The sequence below is a fragment of the Botryllus schlosseri genome, chromosome 16 (assembly GCF_051294905.1).
Source record: "Botryllus schlosseri isolate E-star chromosome 16, Bs_hap1, whole genome shotgun sequence".
NCBI lineage: Eukaryota > Metazoa > Chordata > Ascidiacea > Stolidobranchia > Styelidae > Botryllus > Botryllus schlosseri.
The window spans coordinates 14,622,149-14,639,179 of record NC_137251.1 but is presented as its reverse complement, the minus strand read 5'-3'; the positions used below and the strand labels follow the sequence as shown (position 1 = coordinate 14,639,179).

The 17,031-nt window shown below is 40.0% G+C and overlaps 3 protein-coding genes across 3 annotated transcripts; 2 read left to right on the top strand and 1 right to left on the bottom strand.

Moving 5' to 3' along the window:
- Positions 1-523: 523 nt before the first annotated feature.
- On the bottom strand, positions 524-2,409 carry LOC145459295 (uncharacterized). Its single transcript, XM_080337942.1, has one exon. The coding sequence runs from the start codon at positions 1,773-1,775 to the stop codon at positions 594-596; it is 1,182 nt and encodes a 393-aa protein (XP_080194068.1). The 5' UTR covers positions 1,776-2,409; the 3' UTR covers positions 524-593.
- A 256-nt stretch (positions 2,410-2,665) lies between these two features.
- LOC145459291 (uncharacterized) lies at positions 2,666-7,595 on the top strand. Its single transcript, XM_080337938.1, has one exon. The coding sequence runs from the start codon at positions 3,213-3,215 to the stop codon at positions 4,608-4,610; it is 1,398 nt and encodes a 465-aa protein (XP_080194064.1). The 5' UTR covers positions 2,666-3,212; the 3' UTR covers positions 4,611-7,595.
- A 740-nt stretch (positions 7,596-8,335) lies between these two features.
- LOC145458727 (putative S-adenosylmethionine-dependent methyltransferaseMSMEI_2290) lies at positions 8,336-9,169 on the top strand. The gene has a single exon (XM_080337184.1). It carries the CDS (start codon positions 8,336-8,338, stop codon positions 9,167-9,169), a length of 834 nt encoding a protein of 277 aa, XP_080193310.1.
- The last annotated feature ends 7,862 nt before the right edge of the window (positions 9,170-17,031 follow it).

The following is a 17,031-nucleotide window of genomic DNA, read 5'->3' as shown; positions in this document are numbered from 1 at the left end:
AAAAGCTAAGTAAGCTAATGAAAAGCTAATGAAAAGCTAATTAAGCTAATGAAAAAGTAAGCTAATGAAAAGTAAACTAATGAAAAGCTAATGAAGCTAATTAAGCTAATGAAAAGCTAAGTAAGCTAATGAAAAGCTAATGAAAAGCTAATGAAAAGCTAAGTAAGCTAATGAAAAGCTAAGTAAGCTAATGAAAAGCTAATGAAAAGCTAATTAAGCTAATGAAAAAGTAAGCTAATGAAAAGTAAGCTAATGAAAAGCTAATGAAGCTAATTAAAAGCTAATTAAGGTAATGAGAAGTAAGCTAATCAAAAGCTAATGAAAACCTAATGAAACAAGACAATGAAAAACTAATGAAGCTAATGTAACAAGGAAGCTAATTGAACACCACGCATCGAAAAACTTCGCTGATTGCAATTGCGAAATGTGTGCGTTTGTTGATTGACGCTGAATTGGTATCTTTGAAATAATAATTATTAACCGACATCAATGCCAACTTCGTTTATAAATAAACTATGCTGCGAGTACTATCTCGCGATATTATTGAAAATACTCGTGATATACTCATTTACGACTATGAAAATGTTGCTACTTTATCGTTCCCAATGACTATGAAAATTATTATATTTGGAACCACTACACATCGCCGATTTTGGGTTGAACATTGTGCCGATAAAGCTACGCATTTGCCAGACCTTTTTTCGCAACAACGGTAGCAATCTATTTTGTAAGTATGTGACCAGCATTGGGCATATGCTATGGCACATAGTGAGTAGGTCTTCTTCTCTTCGATTAAATTCAATTTCGTCCTTGCTATTCAACAGATTGAAGACTTGATTTACCAGACTTTTTCTCAAATGCTTGCTTGCACCGATGCCGTGCTGAAGTTTGTCGACCAAATTTGTCTTTAAATGATTGACACAGAGAACGTGCTTGCAGTTTTTGAACGAATTTTCTATTGCTGAGTGTAGTGCAATTTCGTCGTCTGTCCCCACGACAAGGTGATCGAAAGTACCTCCTATAACGGAGCTAAGATGACTGAAGAAGTCGTTAAATGTCCCTCTATCTGACCTATGGTGGAGATATATGGGGCCAATGAAAATCGGATTTTCCTGCGTTCTGGTGCTAATCATCTTCACGTTTTTGAAAACTGCTACAGTAGCGTACACATTGCCTAAGTTGTATGTCTTGTCAATTCCAAGTACAGTTTTTCCAGTACAACACATCTTTTTAAGATCTGTTATTTGATCATCGGTGTATACAATTATGCTGGATGCTTTTGCTGGATAATGGATGACTCTTCTCACAAATTTTTCCGTGTGCATCATGTTTATGACATCCAAAAGTTCGTCTGCATAACAGTCTCGCGACAGGCTACTGTGCCCTTCTTTGCTTACTTTTTCCCGGTGCTTAGTGTGGTGGATCTGACTTATATTCCGGGGCATTTGCGAAATACTTTTGGAATCATTTTGAAGATCAACGTAAACTCGCTTTCCTGTCCCGTATGTAACCTTTTCCTTTATCTTCTCAATAGTGCTGGGCGGAGTGCGGATGTAATTTTGAAAGTTCACAGAGCTGTTTCCGTGTGGACTGCAGTCCCCAGATATACCCTTGTACTCCACGATACACACATTACATGGATCCGATGGTCCGCTTTCAATCCAGCTTATACGTTTTTCGTAACCAGGGTTGTTCTTTGATTTAGCGTAGTATCGCCCAACCATGAGTACGTCACCTGGAGAAGGCTGCGGTGAAAACGGCAAGTACTCCTTCATTTTTAGGGTACAAATAGCACCCCTGTGGCACCGCGGCTTGTATACATACCTGAGTCGGTCCTCGGTCTTCAAGTAATATGAATATGCTTGCTTGGTTTTCGTCCAAGCTCCCATGTCATCATAAAATATGCGATGAATTTTAGCTGCCTTGCGAAGTATGTTTGTTTTAAAATCAACGATAATGTCGGCCGCTACGGAATAGAAATGTAGAAAATTGCCTGGTGTAAATGACCGTGACCATGACCATAGTAGTCGAGACACACCATGAACACCTCAAAACAAACCTGTCGGTGCCGTCAAATCTTTCGGTTTGCAGGGTGCAGTTAGGCCTGAATTGGCACTATTGCAATCATAATTCAAAAATTCCTATTGAGAATCGAATATCCAGATTCTAAACTTGGATTTAAAATTTCGGATTTGATACATCCAGAATCATATGAGCAAAATACTAACCTGGACTTACTTCCTTGCTTCATTGGCTTCATTTTTACATTCGCTGGTGGTTTCATTAGCTTTTCATTAGCTTAATTAGCTTTTCATTAGCTTACTTTTTCATTAGCGTAATTAGCTTTTCATTAGCTTAATTAGCTTCATTAGCTTTTCATTAGCTTACTTTTCATTAGCTTACTTTTTCATTAGCTTACTTTTCATTAGCTTACTTTTTCATTAGCTTACTTAGCTTTTCATTAGCTTTTCATTAGCTTAATTAGCTTCATTAGCTTTTCATTAGCTTAATTAGCTTTTCATTAGCTTTTCATTAGCTTACTTAGCTTTTCATTAGCTTAATTAGCCTTTCATTAGCTTAATTAGCTTTTCCTTAGCTTAATTAGCTGTATTAGCTTTTCATTAGCTTGCATGTACAAAATAAAGGCACCCGCATAGGGTAATTGCTATAAATTATAATTAAGTCAATTTCAAGAGTGTAGTTCGAATTGGGTATTCGTATTAGTTGTGACGATTACTCCTCACGAGTGTTAGCCGAAAATAATTGGGTTTATTTCATTAGGAATGTATTATTTAATTGTATATTGAAGTTCTGTACCTTCCAAGAAGCTCTACAATTACGTAGGCCATCTGAACAATGTTCCCTCTAATTTTTGACGAGCCTGCGCACACTCATCAACTCACTGCGCAGACCCTTGCACAACAGTGCGTAACGACTAAAAAAAGGTTATCACTTCAGATAATCTGTGCGCAACTCGAAGATTTTCTGTGCGCAGAGACCGTGTCAGCACTGCGCATTTGCGCACGTGCGCAGCTTAGAGGGAACATTGTATCTGAATTTTGTTATCTTTTCTTTTCTGCAATGATGAATAATTTTTTTCTTTCAACGTATTTTGTTTCTGTTGTATGTTTTAATATTTGAGTCTTTCTCATTGTTTTACCAGATTGCTAGTCCTTATTGCAATGTGAATATCACGTGCTTATCGTATCCTGATGGATTTTCATTCGCCAGTGCAACTTCAACGGTACGATTCTCCTGTGATGGACGACCGCCTTCAGCAAGATGAGGAATACCTCGAATACAGACGGCTTGTTTTCCAAGAGCTGGCGTCACAGAAGGAAAAACGCGCGTCCGGCGAGTTCACCCCGGACGTTGAGATTCCTACTGAGTTTCACAGCTTTGCGTTGGACATGGAAATGGGATACTCGCAATCGCCAGCAGATTATCAGGGATATTTAGACTATAAAACTCAAGACAGCACTTCGAATTCTGTCGATGAACTATCCAAGGATTCTCCTTCACAACAGCCAGTGTGGGATGATAGTGACTTCAGAACAGACTTGATTCTTGCGTCACCATCCGCGACTGTCTCCAACTTCAGCGCTGGCAATGATACTCCGTTTTTACCCTATTCGCCCAACAGAGAAGTTGATATTGTCAATGAAACAACTGACTTACTGTCACAGCACAGTGTCAATTCCGAATCTGATCAAAACAATGCAGAAAATGTCGACAAAACTCCACCTTTAAGCCCCGCATTTTATGATTCCAAAAAACGAAGTTCTAGAAGTCATATATTGAAGCAAAAAAATGATCGGAAGGCTGTTTTACAGAAATTATCTTGCGAGGACACAGAACAAGACCCGTTTCCGTACAGCCATAACAAACCTTGGTACAATCCAAAACTGGAAAGACTCAACAGTCAAAACTTGAAGATATGCTATATTAACGATGGATCTTCATCTTCAGAGGGGGAAGATAACATTAAAAATAAAGAACCGAATTCCCCCAAGGTATGGATGCCGCCATCACCATCACTCACACCTTTATCCCCTACATCGTTGCGCAGGAATATGTTCAATCGTATGCAATCTTCCTCGTCAATATCTTCAACGTCTTCAGGAGGTTATGGTACATTGAATTCTCCAACTCATTCTGTGCGAGACATCATCAACGTTCGTGAATCAGTGTCGGCGAATGAAGCTCCGAAAAAAGTGTTATCGAAACAAGAGGAAATTGAAATGCAAGCTCGAATCGCGTTCACTCAAGCGCATCAGGAAGCTAAGCGATTGGCTGAGATAGAACGTGAAAGAAATAGAAGATCGAGTTCATCATCATTCGAAAGTCTCAGTTTACAGTCTCTGAACGGCGAGATAAGGTCAAAGGTCGCGTCTAGATCCTTGAACCGCAAAATTTGTAAGGACATGTCGATTAGTCAGCTTCAAGTCATTCTTAACAGCATGCATTCGGAGAAGGAAGATCTTAACGCTGAATTAAAGACGAACTTGGAGATAAGAGATGACTTAAGAACTGAGCAGGATGCGAAACTTATTGATGTAGAGGATTTAAAAGCAATGCTTGCGCAAACTGGTCCAGAGACAACAGTTTAGCTGTATATTCACAGTTATTGTGTACACCCGAATCTGGATCTGGTGTTTTTGCAAATTAGGGATGATTTATCACAAGAACCCAAGTCAATGTTGAAAACTGATGATTTGTTCGCAACCCTGGTAAGCGGTAATTTTGATGACTCCTACAGTAGGGTTGATCGAAATAGTTTTCGTCAGATGTTACCGGCTAATCAATGAAATTGTTAGGTTGGCAAAAACACGCTGAACACCTAATGTGGCTCAATTCCAACCAGCAGAAGTGAAGTTATTGGTATACAAAATTTCTATTTGAAAAAAATAGTGTTTAGACATTGGGCAATTCTTTAATTGTTTAATATAGAACTACTCGCCGTAAATGCTATCATTTCAAACTCAAAATTTTGAACACCAACGTCCCAAGTTCTACAGGTTGGAATTAAGCCAAATCTGCTATGCATAGTTTTTAGGCAACTTAACGATTTCATGGGATTGTCAGTAAAATTTGAAGAAAAAATTCTATTAAGCTTCTACAGTTTATAATTGCGCTAATTTTGGTGTTCAGCTTTTTTTTAAGCCAACTTGACAATTTTATCGAATGACCAGTAAAATTTGAAGAAAATAAGTTAATTTTGAACAACCCTACTCTGTGGTTTGGATGGCTACATCATTTCGTCAGCCATATAATTCAAATACATCTTGTAATGCGTAATGTCATTGAGGACTAAACAAAGAAATCTATAGTTCTCTCAGCGCAACATGGCTTCAAATTTTTATCGTAACCTCTCGCTGTATGTTCTTAGTGTTTTTTCATTACATAGACCAAGCATTTCCAAACTTGAACCGATTGGTTTGTTTATTTGTGCCTGCATACTGCATTCGCCATCTACGCTGCAATTTTTTGTCCTAGCGAGTTGCCAGATCAATTTCATATTTACTACCTGTACGCCAGAGATGATGTTAAAGGCATCACTAATCTTAATGTTGCAATTCATTAATAAGTATAAGACAAGAGTGTTGTGCCAATTCTTGGATTACCTTTAAATATACATAACTTCTATGTCAGTTGATACTTATGTACGACATGTTTGCAAATTTTGTTTGTCATTCTTCATGTGAGTTACATGATTTCAGGTAACTCAGTTTACTTTGTAAGGAATTGAGGAAAAATACCTGTTCGTAACACATTTTTCACTTGCCTTGAGGAATGTAGATTTAATAATATGTGGAATTCAGTAAATTAAATTATAGAGTCTTTTGACTGGCTGTAGTACCAATTTATAGAGGATATTCCTGTTGAATCTGGTTGATTTTTTTCGGGATTATGGTCTGTGGTATGGCTATACTCTGAATTTGCTTCCCCTTTAGGCAGGGTGTTTTGGTTATTTCATCCTTTCCTGTTGACTATTAGGAAGGGCTAAAGTTTCTTTTGTTTAGTGGTATAAGAAAATACATGTCCGAAGAGTGATCTTTAGTGTTGTGTACACCTGGTTGGTGTGATGAAATGAAAGTGTAGTAACCTAGCCAGTAGCCATGTACTTGATAATGATCACAGGTTTGGCTACAATAATTGTAGCATTCAACATTTTTTCTGGTCGTCAAATTCCACACTCCACAGTAGTATTAAATTGATATTGTACGCTAAAGACCCACTGGGTCTATTTAATTGTACAATGTACAGCTATACTTATGCCATATATGTCTTTGTGGGATAATGAATGGGACTGTCTCATAAATCATTGTGTTGTTCACTTGACTCTACTATCGGAACGTTGATAATGTAACAGGCTTTAATTCATTTGTTGAGTTGGTTTTGCTATGATTGATCACAGTTTTCCTTATTGCACTCCGCAAACCCTCAGTATTTTGTGGTGTTATTCCGTTTCGCTGCATACAATTATGAACTCTATGTGCTCTTTATTTTGCCATTTACATTTTTGCATTCTGAAATTTCACATTGAGATTGCAGTTTTTAAAAAACTCAATGGCTAAATGAAGCGAACCTTCGACCTAGGAATCGTGATGGTTCAATTTCTAGCTTTCTTTGTTAGTAATGAAGCAACTCTGTCAAGTCTAAAGGTCAATGTTGGTAACAAAATCACAATTTTTGTCGGAATCAAAGCTATCATCAAGTTGATTATTTAACATTGTCACATCTAGAAAAGCAACTTTAACCTTAAAATATTATATTCATAGCGATACATGATGTATTTCTACTTGCAACGGTACACACCCCTTTCCCACTGAAATCTAATTGAACCCTCTATGAATATAATGATTTGGAATTGATATTATCTGTAATTCTGTATATGTTGATATTATCTATAGTTCTTGACCAACTAGAACTAGTTATTTTTTGTACTAAAGTGTTGTTGCTGTCATTTCTGTATTCATGCTACTTTTACCATATAAACTTGCATATATTCTGTATCATAGAGCCAGTATGAAAGCCAATCTTTTTTGTTTGACAAAGATTTCATTTTGATTTGCCATTCTAAGCCTACTTACAAACAGTACGGTAATGGCCCGTGAATGCGAAATTGGTGTCACACTTCAAGAGTATTTGAATAATTTTGTAAGACTATGGATCCCATCCGAATTTGGTCATGCGCCTAGAAATCTCAGCTGTCTCCGAGATCTAATCAATCAGTGCCCAGTGGTTATACAATCTCAACCATAGCAAGCCTCGTGTGGCCTCCCAATCTTAATAGTTGGTAGAATTGTATGCCTGGCCTGTATATGTGTTTACACTGTTTATGCATAAATGTATAAATTGTTCTTACAATCGGGATAAGTTATGTCGTCAATATACGCCGGCCAATTCCATTCACTCTTGGCATTGTGAGATCATTAATACATGTACTTTGTTAAGTGTTTTCAACTCATTGTCACCTTCATCAAGTCTTGCCAATTATGATGCTCTCTCATATGCCGATGTTTCCTGCACTATTTCTGTCTCGCAGCAAATGATCTGTAATTTGTTAATAAATGTTCTGTACGCGTACAAAATCATCGTTCGATTTCGAGAATATCTCTGTCTACTTGATTTTCGGAGGGTTTGTCGTTCCCAGCTCGATCAGATTTTGTTGCAGTGAAAATATCTAAACACGAATGTGGTTTTAAGGAGATTGGTTGCGATACTCCGAAAAGGACTTTGGAGATCGACGTGAAATGTAGTCACCAATATCTGCAACTCCACAGATCTCGCTGAATGTAGTGTGTACGAAACAGGGCTCGTATAGCGATTTCGTGTGATTGCGGCATACTTCAGGAGTCCGTATAGACAAGTGTTTCTCAAACTGGATGCCACGAAGCACTTTGAGAGTGCGACTGCGAGTTTTCTTGAGATAGCTTTTAGCCTGCCTTTGATCTTATCAATATTATCCCGATAAAAGCAATGTAAGCTGAAGTAATATGATTACTGATTAGTATACCAAATTTTGTGGTAAATCCACCAGAGGTGAGTCATATTGGTTATCCAAATTGGATTTCTAGACTGTCTTTATATTTGGATCCATGTGGATGGAAAACGTACCAATATAATAAATGATAAATTATTCACTCATATTCTTTAGTCAGTTGCGACATGCAGCTTGTATATGAACCAATAAAGTAATAGCTCCCGTCCATACGGCATTCTATATTTTGGCTACTTCCCGTGTCGCCCGTGTATACTGCATCGCACAGAATAACCAGCCATCTGCATTAGGATTATACATTCTTACAGTTCACTTAGTCGCGCTACCAGCATGTCTGAATTCGCGGAAGATTTCGACGCGATTGATACAGTTAAAGTATACAACTCTTCGAAACCATCCGGATTAGAAGCGCAGCAGAGTCAAGTCATCAAGGACGTGCTGAAGCGATACAAAAGTGCAAATGGAGAATTGTATGGTAGTCTTTTGGATGTTGGGTGCGGTCCAGGGAATATAACGAGAATACTGGCCACGTCATTCGAAGACAGCATTGGCGTAGACATCAGCGAAAGTCAAATATCTCAGGCGCGTAACGCCGAAAGCCCTCATCGAATTACCTTCAAAGTTGGAGCAGCAGAATCTTTACCTGTTGCGGATGGCACAATCGATGTCGTCACCGCCGTGTTCGCGTTGCATTTCATCGAATGCGACAAGTTTGTCGTTGAATGCAAGCGAGTACTTAAACCTGGGGGTATTGCAATTTTTTTCGTTGGCGTTCTGTCAAAAGTACAAGCCCCGGGAAAGGATACTCGACCAGATACAGTGCCGCTAGTAAACGAAATGAACTACAAGCTATCGGAGCTTGCTAAAACATTAAAGCATCCAGAGCGACATGTCTTAGGTTGTTACGAAGCCCTGTATAACGACATGAAGTGGCCTGGTAAACGGCTAATTGAAACGGAGATCAAGAATGTGTCGAGTCTTGTCGATATATCTCGATATTATTTGTCAGTCCCGTTTTATCGGAGACTGGGCACTACGATGGAAAATCCGGTCATTGAATTCGTGGAATCCGTTAAAAGATTATGGTCGATGGAAGATACAATCGAAAAAAACATTGAAGTTCGTGCATGCTATAGAGCGGTTACAATTGTTCTATTAAAATGAACTCATGTACTCTCTACAAATTAAATAAACGAAAACAGATTGTTTGCCGAGTACACGACTTTATCAACACGAGCAAAGAGCATGAGGCGAAACAGCCGTTATCAGTCAAGACGATAAATTAGTCATTGGCACTCTCCCGAGTGTCTTTCGAATGGAAATTAACGCACTTAATAGGCAATTACCCCAAAATCAATGAAATTCCTCGAAATTGTGAAACGTAGCCTATGCTACTTCTGCGAAACATCGTATCGAGCAAATTCATTAATAACGAATAATAATCTCACGCGACGCAGAACGCAATGTAATTGAGTCTGAAGTTCCGCCACTCCGATGGTGTAATATCAGTGGCGGCTCGTCCTATAGGGCAACTGGGGCATTGCCCCACCTAAAATTATGTTCAATAACAATTCTTTACCATTTATAGACGCACAACAATCTATATATACCGAAATCACAGCGAAAATCGTATTCTTCTTGTCCTTTCGCTTGTAAATGCCCATATATAGCGAAGTCTCTGCGAAAATCGAATCCTCTTCTGTGTTTTCGCTTTGCGAATGCCTAGCCGGGGCTTGCCCCGGTTGCGCTCATAACAAGCTTTGACTGTCTATTCTCTCAAAGCCGCGCACAATAAAGAAACGGTGATTTACTCTCTCCTATTCATAAAATTACCGAGCAACCGGGGCTCAATAGGTCTGTGCCCCTAAGGTGTGATGTAACCAGGGCTGTGGAGTCGGTAAATTTTACCACCGACTCCGGCTCCGACTCCGACTCCACACATTTTCAATATACCGACTCCGACTCCGACTCCGACTCCTGAGTCTTTAAATGTACCGACTCCGACTCCGACTCCGACTCCTGGGTCTTTAAACGTACCGACTCCGACTCCGACTCCCGACTCCGACTCCAGCATTATTACCTATTTACTTCGAAAAATATATGCCACATTGTCGGTTGAATGACTATCATACAACCATTAAACGTATGCAAACATATGATTAACTGTGGCATGCCAAATTGTTTCATTGTGGCACAGCTCGAATTATCCACTATGCAATTAACATGAAATAAAGATTTGCTAAATATCCTTCCTTATTCAAGTTTTTATAACATGGACTATCTAATATCCTGAAATGTATGAATCATTCAAATATGGCAGATATCCAATCCTGTATAATAAAAATGTAGATAAAAAATCCAAGTGTAGCTCTTGTGTATGACTCAGCAACTAATAAAGAAATTGAACTTACTAATTTTGTCATTGCACACTATCCTGATTACAAGCACAAACACTCTTACTACTAATAATAAACTTTGGTCATAAATGGAATTTAGTTAAGTAGTCAAAGACCATAGCCTATGTCTAGTCTACATGTACTGAATCAAGTATTCAAGGATTGGGACTTGCAGTCTTTCTTAATCATTTGTTAGACCCAAACAGCTAAGCTACACTACAAATATTTTTAATTTTGTCAAATGGGAAGCATCGTTTGGTCATATTTACATCATTTTTACAATTTTACAAAACCAGCCGACGCATTTTCTCTGTCACAGTATCATGGTATAATTCCCAAAATTGCATCAATTTTGACTGCATCGCCAAAACGCATCTTGCGATTTTCTTCCCCTCTGCAACTGAGTTGTAATTTGCAAGTAATGTCTAATTTTATCTATATCAGGGGTGGGCAACTTTTTCGGCGAAAGGGACACCTGAGATTTTTGAACCATTGCGCGGGCAACTGGAATGTTGATAACCTTTTTCAGTCGTCGATAGAAGCGAACCGAATTAGGTAACATTGCAAACAAGACTGATATCTAATATCTAATCATACGCTCTAAAATTGATAGCAATATATGTCATGTAACTGTGCAGTGCGCAATCAGGCCCTGGTCGCGCGAAGCGCGAAATTTTTTTGCAAGATAACGACTGAATTAGGCTATAGATATATCAATAAATATGTCGCTAACATACATTGGGGGTCGCATCTGTATACCACTGGGCTCATTTGGCAAGGACAGGATTATTCGACGTTTAGTCATAGCAAAATCGACTGTATCAGTGAACTTGAACATGCCTCTATCATTTTGTGCAAATGTTTTGTCGACGATCTCGCTGCGAGTGCACAAGCGAAGCCGTATCTCCTAATAGCAAATATAGTTAGACTCAATTCTGTGAATAATATGTATTTATAATTTTCAGAAGGGGGCTCAAATACTGAATGCAAGAAATCTAGTGACAATGAATCATGCGAAGTACCGACAAAAAATTCAAGTCAAAAAATCTGCTATGAAATATTCTACTTCATGGTCATATACGAAGATCTGGGATAAATGTGGCTGACCCCTGGATACGTCAATGCGTCAGAACTGTTGTTTTAGTCATCATCAAATTTCGCGGTTATGCTAATCAAATTTTGGTTGGCCTTGCAATTGTTCCTGATGTCATAAATAATTTCGAGAATTATCTCGCAGGCCACACCTAACCTTCTCGTGTGCCAAATTTGGCCTGCGTGCCACGGGCTGGCCGCACCTGATCTGTATGGTTAATAATAACAGTGATTGGTGGTACATAAAAATTCTATTGAAAATTCTTTGAAAGCAAATGTTTTCATGATAGAGAAGTTGGAGTCGGAGTCGGAGTCGAAGTCATAGTCTTTCTCACAAACTCCGACTCCGACTCCAGTCAGTATTTTCCCACCAACTCCGACTCCGACTCCGACTCCAGCTATTATAGTTTTCACGACTCCGACTCCGACTCCGACTCCATCAAGCGAAAATTACCCCGACTCCGACTCCGACTCCACCGACTCCGACTCCGACTCCACAGCCCTGGATGTAACAATCGTATCTATATCTGAACTCAGTTACCGTCATATGCGTTTAGTCGACCTTTGCTGATATAGGTCGATTTTGATGGTGTCTCACACCATGAAAACTCTTGAAACTTGGTATGTCATGTCGTGATGGTGGTATTTAACATTGCCCCAAGTTTCAGGGTTTCTACTTAAAGTTTAGGGTAATAAATCCGTTTCCGAAGTTGAGTGTGTGCTGATCCGTCATGTATCGCAAACAGATTTTACTCGAAAGCCGGTATTGGTATCCATTGATTTTGACAATGTTCAATACTGAGATCGGTTATGACATTTGGCACGGTAAGTCTTAATGTTAGTATCGAACGCTGTACCAAGTTTTAAGTTTGTCACTGAACTATGTTAGTGGTAATTTCGTTTCCTAAGTCGAGTGAGAGCTGACTCGTCATTTATCGCTAACAGATTTTACGCAAAGCCGGTATTGGTCTCTATTGATTTTAACGATGTTCCTTACCTAGATCTGTCATGAGATTTTGCAAGGTGTGTTTTGATTTTAGTATCGAACGCTGTGCCAAGTCTCAAGGTTGACACTCAATGATTAGGGCAGTAATTTCGTTATCAAGGTCGAATATGTTAGAGATGTGCTCAGATCTGACACTTTAGCCTACAACGCATTGCGGATTTCACGCAAAAGCCGGTGTATCTGTGGTAACCTTAACTGTGTTCCATACTGAGATAGGTGACGAGATGATGATATCATTCTCATTTGCATTCAAATATTTACTTTGATATTATATTCTCCAATGTCAATTTCACCGTGAAATTGTGGCCTTCAAGCCATTTGCTTACAACCCCCTGTCAAGCGCGATAGCTATTTCGTTTTCGATGTCGGCTAACAGCTGATCACTTGATCAGCCTATTCCTCAGTAAATTTTACGCAAAATTCGGTCTGTTTGCATTATTTTGACAGTGTACCATACCGAAAAGGGCCATGAGGCTACTTCTCGATGATGTCATGTAACAGTGTACGGCTTTCACCCACGTATATATTCGGTAATATATTTTCCAAAGGCGATTTCGCAGCAGACCTATAGACAGTAATAAAACCATATGTGTCGTGTTACAGTCTCCAGTTTCAAGGCCAAAATCTCCTATGCTGTACCGAGACCGAGTTTCCGAGACTGCTATTCTTGGTTCTTCAGAATGATGTTTTGGATTCAATATGACAGGCCCAATGTATGAGATAACAATTGGGTATGTGTCCGAACTCGTTGACCTTTCCAATTAGGCTTACGCAATCTCTCGAGTTATAGTCATTTCCATTTCTGCAGATAATTAGTCAGGTCTAGTGCGAACATGAACCGCGTTGAATCTTTGTTCCGTACGCCGTTTACGCAGTTACCACACTTCAAGTCACAGCTCACCGGCAGACCTCTCGTGGCACATACGTTAAAATCACTGTTGTCGGGAAATTCATGTTACCGTAACATCATTAAGTTACTTGTTTACGTTGGAAAACGTCATTGTGACGTCATATTGATAAAAAGTCGCTTGCAGCCCTTGCCCCACCACTCGATATTGTCACGAGCCGCCACTGTGTAATATGATGATGATTTCGGCACTTCCTCGTTCTGGTTCGTTATCATTTTCAGAATTTCGAATCCACACAAGATTCCGAAACATATATAGTCTTTTAATCAGACACCCACCTTTGGCTACAACACGTTTAGATACGAGGCATGTATAGATCAGTGACGTGCGGTGAGGTTCATGGCTGGTGAGGCACGCCCCCCCCCCCCATCCCCACATACACACACGCACGCACGTAACAATAGCAGCGGGTATAGAGAGCAGAGTTGGATCAATTACATTATTTCAGTTCAATTACAATTACAATTACTTTCATGAATGTTTCAATTACAATTACAATTACTCCATGCTAAAAATATCAAATTACAATTACAATTACAATTACTCCTTGCATGCATCAATTACATTACAATTACAATTACAATTACTCCTTGCATGCATCAATTACATTACAATTACAATTGCTGCTGTTGAACATGTAATTGAATAGTCATAAATTCAACCGTGGTCCTTGACAACCGTAGCGTCGTATTTAACAACAATTCAAGTCTAATTCAGATTGTGTAGTAATAATTGCGTTGATGTGCGTACATAGTATGCTATGTAAGATGTCACTGTGACGTAATGTAAGCGTGTTTTGTATGCTAGGTAATTATGGCTCACGTAATTGGAAATGTAAAATGTTATTTACCTAATTTCCTATGGGTTAGGATTGAGGATAGGGTGCAGTATGTCGTTGAAAAAGTATTATAATATATGCATGTGTTGGATTTGCGTATATAGTATATAATTAAAGAAACAATATTATTTTTATCGAGGGACGTAGGAATTAGGATGAGGAGTAAAAACAAAACCGTGCTTTGTCAGATAAGACGTTATATAATATCCAGTGGTCTGGTTAGTTAGCCAGACGAAATAACGATGCATCATCGTGATCTGAAATCGTATTGTAGATTGCCAACCCACGGATAGCTGCGCAATATGTGAGTCGCGGATGAATGCACCGACAAACGTACTGAAAAGTCGGAACTAGTGCACTATACACCAACATTACCCGTTCATGGTGATCACTTTATTGACTAAGTACTTTTACACGTCAACCTTTTTTTTTATTGTTCTCTCGAATTGATATTTCATTACTCAACAGATTTCTAGTTGCGAGGTTTCAGTTTTTTTCCGTTTACGCTCATTACGTAAAATAATTCACTTGATACCTATTATAAACGATGCACTGCCATTCATTTATGCTTCGTTACATAGCTATCTTACCATGACTCACAGTTTTTCCCTTTAACGCCCATTACGTGAAACACGGAGTGCTTGGGACTCATCATAAACGATGCGCCAAAGGATTTGTTTTATACGCATGATACCTATCACCATTTTTCTTAACGATTTACCAAAATTATAACGTTACACTTCATTACTTCCCTATAACAAACTATGAAAATCCCGTATTTACATCTAAATCTTAAACACCCATTCTTACCTTCAGATTTAGTCATTCTCCGTTGTGTTCCGTATTACTCTTATTGCCATCTATTGACTTGTTCCGTTTCGTCTCCTCGTGTTCCTCATACGACTTAAGGTTCTACGTCGACGACACCTTATACAACCTACCCATAACACAATCACCAGAGCTATCAACCCGGTTACCATCATTATCACAGCAACCGGGTTCAGTGTAGGTATCGGTTTCGCACCTTCCATAATCATCCTATCGATCAAGTTTAATCCACTTACCTTATATCCACCTTCCATCATCACCAGTTCGTGCAGCCATCGAGTATAGTTGTGGTCAACGAAATCTGTGGGTTTTCTGCCCGGGCTGCGGCGATGTGTTAGCCATCGTTGACTCAAAGGTAATATTCATTAGTTCGACACTCTTCGAAGACGAGTCGTCTTTGTCGTCTCCTGTTGAATACAAAACAGTTGTTTCGGTACTTACCTTGCGGTTGTGGTCTGGGTTTTGGTAGTCCGTTCCGATGTCGGTCCTGCCGTCTTCCGTGGTGTTCTGCAGAGCCTTAGCAGTGGTGACCGGATGCACTCGCGTCGTTGTTGGTGTTTCACCAATGATTTTCTTCATTCCGTAGGTTTGGTTTCACGCGCGAAGAGTTTGCAACTGTTGCTTCCCATAAGTCGCATCAGTTGGTTTGACAGTTTTATACTCCCCCTTTTTGTTAGCCATCGATTTCGATCGTCTTCCTTGCACCAGCCTCGCTTTCATCCGCCATTGTTTTGTTAGGGGTGGCAGATGTTTCAGCGCTGTAGTGCTTGGATCATAGTCTTTCGCCGCTGGAGTTACCCACGTCGGACTGTAGTAAGCGATCATGTACACTTCTAGGGATGGGGGTTTACCTCTGACGTCCGTCTTGCTACTATCGAAAGCGACACGCCTTGTCTTGTAGTCTTTCATTTATTTTCTCATGAACAACAAAAATAGCCAATTTTCATTCGGCAAAACCTTGTTCAATAATACCAAAATAAGGTATTATATCTATTGCTTCCTTTAGTGCCTTCGCCTGACCCTCCCGCGTCGGGTTATAAGGGCCAGAAACGAAAGGCTTAGTCGATGGGTCCTTACGTCCGATGTCGCATTGGTATTTCATGGATTGGGGGGCGCTGAGTTGGCCCCGCAGGCTATCAAGTTCGGAAGCAAATGGATCATAAACGGCTGTCAAGACTCCTTCAGGGATGGCGATTTTTTCTAGGCCAGTCAAAAGTCAGGAGGTTTGTATGACAGTTTCGCCAGTGCTACCGATTGTGCACAGAGACTTTCGAGTTCCGTCTTCACGCTGGGACTGGTGTCTTGTTGTAAGGTTACATAGTAATTGGGCCAGTTATTGGCCCAATGCGAATCTCGTTATGAACGGGGTTTTGGTGTTGGTGGAGAGAAGGGCGAGGTTCTTCGTTGTCAGCGGGGATTCCCAACCTATTCAATCTGACCTCTGATCTCGGCGTGTGCCCACGCCTACCGTCACGCCGGCGGATTCAGTCGCCGCCGGGGGCCCGTTTCTGGGGAGACGTGCATCTTAAAATCCCCAGACTCCTTGCCGGTCATGACCGGACATGTGTCCGGTTAGCCGGTAACAGCTGCTTTGTTTGGGAAATTACTCATAACTGTGGCTGTCGTCATGCATCTATGGGCCGAATTGTTACAGTTATTCGGACAAGTGCATCCACGAGAGCTTTCAGGACCAGTTTTCTCGTGCAGGTCCTTATTTACGTCAGCCGGGATTCCGCGCTCGACGTCTTCATTATTGGTGCCGTCAGGGATTCCTGACTCGACACATCTTTAGTTAGTGCCAGCAGTGCTAACTGACCCGACACTTTCTCGACTAGTGCCAGCAGGGGCTACCTGACCCAACACTAGGGATTTCCCATATTTTTTTGACCTTTTGGGAAAGAAGGTAAGACAGTTGCCGTCGTAAGATCGGCGTATTTATGATTGGTGCCAGCAGGGAT